The 7447-nt window shown below is 38.0% G+C and overlaps 1 protein-coding gene across 1 annotated transcript; it reads left to right on the top strand.

Moving 5' to 3' along the window:
- The first annotated feature begins 3700 nt into the window (after window positions 1–3700).
- LOC111988266 (protein DETOXIFICATION 48) lies at window positions 3701–6363 on the top strand. Its single transcript, XM_024020059.2, has 2 exons — window positions 3701–4218; window positions 4427–6363. Exons 1-2 carry the CDS (start codon window positions 4087–4089, stop codon window positions 5933–5935), a joined length of 1641 nt encoding a protein of 546 aa, XP_023875827.1. The 5' UTR covers window positions 3701–4086; the 3' UTR covers window positions 5936–6363.
- The last annotated feature ends 1084 nt before the right edge of the window (window positions 6364–7447 follow it).

Consider the following 7447-nt stretch of genomic DNA (forward strand, 5'->3'; position numbering starts at 1 on the left):
GTTTGGGGTGGGGGGTGGGGGGGGAGGTGACTGAGAAAAGCTATGCAAGAGTTCATATTGGTTAGGTGTGATTTTAAACAATTAAACCTTTCTACTTAATAGCTTAAACTATTGGTTTGTATACTCTTAACACTAACACCCCCTACCCATCTCCCCAATCATCCACATCCACACACAGACCAAATATATAATATATAAAAAAAATTGTTTCCTTTGGAAGAACTACCCTTCTTATTCTATGAGTTTGTGTGTAGAATTTTCGATTTGCACCAACCATTGAAAATGAGAAAGCTCAAAATTTTTTAGAGAAAAGCCCAAGAAAATGAAAATGACAGACTGGTTTTAATCACAAGCTCTAGATACCGAAATTGAGGCAGAAACACCAGAGCGGCAATTAATTGCATCAGCCATTAATGATAACCTGGTGGTGAACATCTGGATCTGTGGTTTATGGACAAAATGTGTTTTTGTGACAACTCAGGTGGGCTTGATGAGCTCTTATGTTGTGTTCATGGGGATTGGTGGGGCCTTGTGGTGCCTGGGTCTTTGGACCATGGGGTGGAGGCTATGGGTGGATTATGGGAAACAGATGTGGTGAAGCGCTGAGGATTAGTTATTTGTTTTGGACTTTTTTTTGATGGAGAAGGATAGGGTAGTGGTAGGGGCAGGTGTTGGTGCTGAGGCTATGTTGGCAGGCCTTTCTCTCTCTCTCTCTGCCTTTTAATTTATTGATTTACAATGCCGAGGTGGTTGGATGTGTCATTTCAACTTATTTCTTCAATGGCGTTTATGCAGGAGTCCGGTTAATGAGTGCCGAAGTGCACTGGTTAAGGTTGAGCTTTTTATTGTAATTGATTATCTCTTTTTGGGGAGTCACACAACATTCAGTTAAAGGGGTATTTGTTTATTTGCTTATACCACTTCCCAATGCAATGAGACCTGCTCGATTCTTTCTTAATGAGTGCAATTGAACACCCAACAAAACATATTCCTTTATACAATTTAGACCCCTGAACAATTCAATTTACTTGTTTGTCCGGTTTTGTAGGTTAGGGTGGTTATATGTTATATATATATATATATCAACCGGGCAATATTTTACCCTTTTATATACAAGGGGAAAAAAGGAGACGAAAAGTTACTTGTCTTTCAAGTTTGATTTTTTTTTTTTTGGGACTTCTTTTAGGTATACAAAGGTCATGGATGTGGCTCTGCCGCGCAAAGATGAAGCATACATTGGGAATATTTAGGCGGCTTCTAGTGATTTCACTAGCATGTAAAACGTACCTGTGGCTGTGTATGTGTGTGTTGAGAGAGAGAGAGAGAGATATTTATGGGGTATCTCTGCAAGCCACAAGTTTTGAGATCAAGCAAGCATCAACCTTTTACAGGAAAGGGAGAAAATGTCTTGGTGAGAGGGATGGAATCTGTGAATTTGTTCGAGTTTCTAGAGAGCATAATCTTTAGCATTTTTTCCGTCTTTATTTGCGGGAAATTCTGACAGGTCTTGTCATTGTTGCAAATCCTTTTCCCCAAACTTGCATTAGTATTGTATTTTTATATTGTCATTATGATGCCAAAAAATTTTCTGAGCTCCACTAGAACCTAATGTTAAAATGATTTTTGTGATCGACGTGGATACAAGTGAATGGCATCACCACGTGATCCTAAAAGCTTTCAATCTCTCTGTTGCTACAATCCGGTGGGATCTACAATTCGATGAACCCACCTCCCCCAACAGCAAAAGTAATAAAGATGCTAAAAAAAGTCAAACGTGTTTCAATTCATCAAACCAACTTTAGTTTTTTAATTAGAGAGGCTTAATTGTTGTCCATTGGTTCTGTTGGTTTGAGTGACATATCTCTCATCCACAGCAACTTATTTATCCAGAGACACATGGGAATCTGACAATGTGGGGCAGTATGGGTTTCAGGGAAAAAATATCTTATTATTCTTATACAATAAAACAAAGGACAACTATTCTTGAAGCTGCTCAAACACTCTGAGAAGGGAAAGAAAAATTAACTGCTCCTCTTTGTTTGGGTCTGGTAATGGTAGGGTTGCTTTTTTTGTCTTACAGACATAGCCAAGTCTCTCTCTCTCTCTCTCCTACAGAAAGACACAGTCTCACCTGTGTGTTACGAGAAAGGGGATACACAATAAATGGTTGTAATTGGCGCACGTAATTGTCTCTCAGTGTTCCCTTCCTCCCATCTGCCTCTTCTTCATACAGCCATTTACTGTCATCCCCATTAACTTCAAATAGTGGACCCATTCACGAACACCACCTACCTCCAATATATCCATGAAGATAAGTGATATGCTTTTTTTAATAAATTAAAAAAAGAAGAAGAAGAAGATAGTGAAAAGTTGCAATATATAGGGATCTGCTAGATTTGACACTACAGGTTTCTTATTAGTAATCCCTCCCCAAATCCCACCTGTTAAGTTCATTGGTTTAACCCCAAATTATTCTCAAACAATGCATGACTGTAAAGTTGTAACAACACCCAACCATCTTTACCAAAAAAAAAAAAACACCCAACCATACAAATCAGATGTCTCTCTCTCTCTCTCTCTCTCTCTCTCTCTCTCTCTCTAGCCCATCTCAACTTTCTCAAGTGTCTCATATTCTGTGATGTCTTACACCAGCTTTTCCATTTCCTGGGCCCGTTAAAAGTTTTGAGGAAGATCTAGGGACAGTGATCCTTAATTATTAGTATTAGGATTTAGGAGCTTATAGAGAGGCCCACATCAAAGCGCCACCGGAAACTGATTTGATGATTATAAAGCTAATTTCTATGGTGTTAAAGCCTTAAAAGGATCTTAGCGGATCTCTTAATAGATCACAAATCTCAGGCCATCTCTGTTCCACTTTACCTAAATAGTCATTGCCCCGTACAAAATATTATATTTATACCACTAAAGAACATTCTCAATCCAAAAAACTCACTGCCCCAAACAATTAAAAACAAAAGGGTAATTAATAAAAACAGATGGGGCCTGAAAACTGAATTTACACCAAGCATGTCACCTCAAACTGGGCAAGTAGTTTAAGCAATGTTTGGGCGTTCAAATGGTTCGAGACAACAAAAAGAGTCATTCTCGGTGTGGGTTTTCTCACATGGGTTGTGCAAGAATGGAACATGCATGCTTGCCCTAGAACATGCAAACATTCCAAGTTAACAGCCAGCCATCGTCAAATAAATGCACTAAAAATAAAGAAAAATAGAAAAGCCAATACATAAATATGCCCTGGTCACTTCACAAGTAGGCTAATTGGTCCTGAATCTCTTCCACTTGGCATCCCAAGATAAACTTTTTTATCTTTCTTCGTACAAAAACAACAACCCCAAATTGGGTTTTAAAGATTATCCAATTAAGCTAAGCTAAAAAGTTTGATTAAAATTTAAACTAGAGTAAACGCACCACCAAGGAAATGCCAAAAGAGTGCCACCATTATCATATAAAAAGGCAAATGACTTATTTGCCGGTAGAACACTGATATCCCCACCAATCATCTATCTTTTATGTCACCATCTTATTAGTACTAAAGGTAATTAAGATTAGAACTCCCCCCCCTCTACTACACTAAGCAAATACTAAATACTTGCTCTCTCTCCCTCTCTCTCTCTCTCTCTCTCTCTCTCTTTTAATTTTCAACTCCCTCCACTCAAACCGCTTTAAATATTGATCGAAGAGAAAGAATATACATTATACAGTGAAAGCTTAATAGTTTTAGAGGGAGACAGAAATTGGGGGGTCGGCAAAACTTCATAAAAGCATTTTTTTTTTGTATGGAGTATAGAAGCTCTGCTTTGCTTTTATCTAATTCGATGTCTTTGATAAATTGACACGTTCCTTACTACTCCTTAGAACCAAAAGCAGGGCCCAATATATATCTCCATGTATATATATAACCCTATCCTCCATCCACCCCTTCACATATTCAGAGCTCTCACCCTTCCAGCAAAACAGAAGAACAGCACAAAAGCCACAATACAAAGGTTATACTTTTCCTCCTTTAGCTCAATAACACCTAGTTAGGTGGCTAGTTCTCTTCTAACCTCCTTTGCCCAGAAAGCTATGTGTAACCCTAAGTCATTTTCTCCATCCTCATTGCTCTCTCCAATGAAAACCCATACCATAAATCTCAACCAATCCATGGATCTCCAGCCAGATGATCAAGAACTTCATAGGTGGCCAACTCTTTCTGAGGTAAAAAGGCAAAACATAAAGGACCCATGCACTTACTAGTGAACATAAACAAACATATACGGATATATTTATATGCTGTCACTTAAAACAGTAATGATGTATATTAAATTAAAGCAAACTCTTTTTTGTTTTTTTTTTTTTTTTTTTGGTTTTGTTTTGTTTTGTTCCCCCTCTTTCCTGTTCTTAGTTTTGTTTTGCATTAATTCAGGCCTTGGAAGAAATCAAAGCCATAGGGAAGATCTCAGGCCCAACAACCATCACAGGTCTACTTCTTTATTCAAGAGCCATGATCTCCATGCTTTTCCTTGGCTATCTCGGAGAGCTTGAGCTAGCTGGAGGGTCTCTCTCTATTGGCTTTGCCAACATCACTGGCTACTCCGTGATCTCCGGTTTGGCCATGGGAATGGAACCCATATGTGGACAAGCTTATGGCGCAAAACAATGGAAACTTCTTGGCTTAACTTTACAAAGGACAGTGCTTCTCCTTTTGTCGACCTCCATTCCCATCTCTTTCATGTGGCTAAACATGAAAAGAATCCTCCTTTGGTGTGGCCAAGACCAAGAAATATCTTCGGTAGCCCATACTTTCATTCTCTTTTCCATTCCTGACCTTTTCTTTCTTTCACTTCTCCACCCTCTTCGAATCTATCTCAGGACTCAAAACGTCACATTACCTTTAACCTATTGTTCAGCTATCTCTGTTCTTCTTCATGTCCCTATAAATTTCCTTCTAGTGGTCCATTTCAAGATGGGTATTGCGGGGGTTGCAATAGCAATGGTTTGGACTAATCTCAATCTCTTTCTTTTACTTTCTTCCTTTGTATATTTCTCCAGTGTGTATAAGGACTCGTGGGTGTGTCCCAGCATGGATTGCCTTCGGGGTTGGTCATCTTTGCTGGCCTTAGCAATTCCAACTTGTATTTCGGTTTGCCTTGAATGGTGGTGGTATGAATTCATGATAATGCTGTGTGGACTTCTAGCTAACCCAAAAGCCACTATTTCTTCAATGGGAATCCTTATCCAAACAACCTCTTTGGTCTACGTTTTTCCTTCAGCTCTTAGTCTTGGAGTTTCAACAAGAGTTGGGAATGAACTAGGCGCTAATCGCCCAGCTAAAGCTCGCATTTCCATGATTGTCTCGCTTGTTTGTGCAGTGGCTTTAGGCCTAGCGGCCATGTTGTTCACAACCTTAATGAGACACCAATGGGGTCGGTTCTTTACAACCGATACTGAGATTCTAGACCTTACTGCAATAGCATTGCCAATAGCAGGGCTATGTGAGCTTGGAAATTGCCCACAAACCACTGGTTGTGGAGTTTTAAGAGGGAGTGCTAGGCCTACTATTGGAGCAAACATCAACTTGGGGTCATTTTATTTGGTGGGAATGCCTGTGGCTATTCTCATGGGGTTTGTGGCTAAAATGGGGTTCGCAGGGCTCTGGCTAGGCTTGCTTGCAGCGCAGGCTTCTTGTGCTCTTCTCATGCTATATGTTCTTTGCAATACAGATTGGATGGTTCAAGTAGAGAGAGCAAGAGAACTCACACGAACTTGTACCATGTCTTCTACTCCCTTGCCAATTTCATCAACAATATCAGAGTCTAACACTAAGAAATCCAATAACAAGGCTAATCTTGAAGAGGTATTGTGCGTTAGTGATGAGCCTGTGAAGTCAATCTCACTTGAAACCGACCCTCTCATATCTACTACTACTTCTTGACATGCTGTGCATTGATGAGAGTTACCGCTTCACCATTTTTACCCCCATATTGAGGAGCTAGCTGATGTGAAAATTATTTAGTAGAGTTCCAATACTACTTGTACTTAGGATTAAACTCCTTCTTTTATTTGATTATCTTCAACAATTTGTTGGATTAATAATAAACATTGTAGAATAGAAACAAAATACTTTGCACTAGTTCCATTTCCATATGCGCGCCCGTGTGTATTTGGGAAAGAGGGAGAGAGAGAGACAGAGAGGGGTTAAACTGTCGGTTGTTTTTGAGGCTCGGGAAAGAGAATCTCTGCCTACCTTTCTTGTTGTTCCTTACTAAATTAGGCAACTATCTTGACTACCGAAAAAGGAAAATTAGCATAATAGAATGTAACCTTTGGCTAACACCAATCTATATCTTAATTAAGAGTGCTTTACCCCATGTAGCCGCAACAAGCTTATACATCATGTGCGTTAATATTACCATTAGACTAATACAATGCATATATTGACCCTCAAAAATATTAATGTTTGACCGATGGCATGCAAACAATTGAAAGAACTTATTGATATCTTAAACCTACAATCTTTTACGTATAGCTAGGGGCAATATTCGACATGGCATGCGAACAAGATATAAACACCACATAAAATTAGTAAGTTACGATTAAAATTTAGTAAGTATATCATATATGTTAGATTTGGTACAACATAAATTGAACTGTTTAAACATATTAAATTATTAATTCAGACAAGCGAAACCCTATTTGACTTGTTTAACTAGAGGTACAACATGAATTGAACTGTTTAAATATATTAAATTATTAATTTAGACAAGCAAAACCTTATTTGACTTGTTTAACTTGAGGTCATTTTACTAATTCATCCTTCAAAAACCCAATCATATAAACTTATAGACAAAATTTTGCTACAAATTTAGTTGTAGCCAATAGTCACAACTCCTCTAATTTTAATTATTCTCGTCCAAGCCCCCTCTCACCTCACCTATTAAGCAAGTGGCTTTTGGACTTGCAATTTTTATTTTAAGGAAGGACGACTATTACTTTTTGTTATTATTTTTACCATCCATCCCATTGCATTCTATCATCTCGTATTGTAAAACTACATGGTAGTGGTATAGGGAGCAAAAGTGCTAGAGCACGGTAGAATGAAGAGTAATAATTTCAGTAAGAGCAACCGGACGGACTACACTATAGAGAGTCTGGTGACTATATATGGTTGCAATTATATTTATGTGAGTTGTGCTGTGTTACCAGTTTAATAAACAGTTGTGTTCATGTTTTACTATATATCATTTAATTACAAACTGGTGTCATTAATCACAAAAAGGTAATTCAAACTTTTATTTATAAAAAAATTGTTAAAGTTACTTACATATTTTACTACAAAAAGCTTATAAACTAGTGTGACAAAATGTGATGAGTGAGTTTTAATCATCTAATAATGAATGTTTGGATTGTTTTTTATTTATTATTTTTTTTTTGGTAATTGGTGGTA

The sequence above is a fragment of the Quercus suber genome, unplaced genomic scaffold, assembly GCF_002906115.3.
Source record: "Quercus suber isolate HL8 unplaced genomic scaffold, Cork oak 2.0 scaffold_192, whole genome shotgun sequence".
In the NCBI taxonomy this organism is placed as follows: Eukaryota; Viridiplantae; Streptophyta; class Magnoliopsida; order Fagales; family Fagaceae; genus Quercus; species Quercus suber.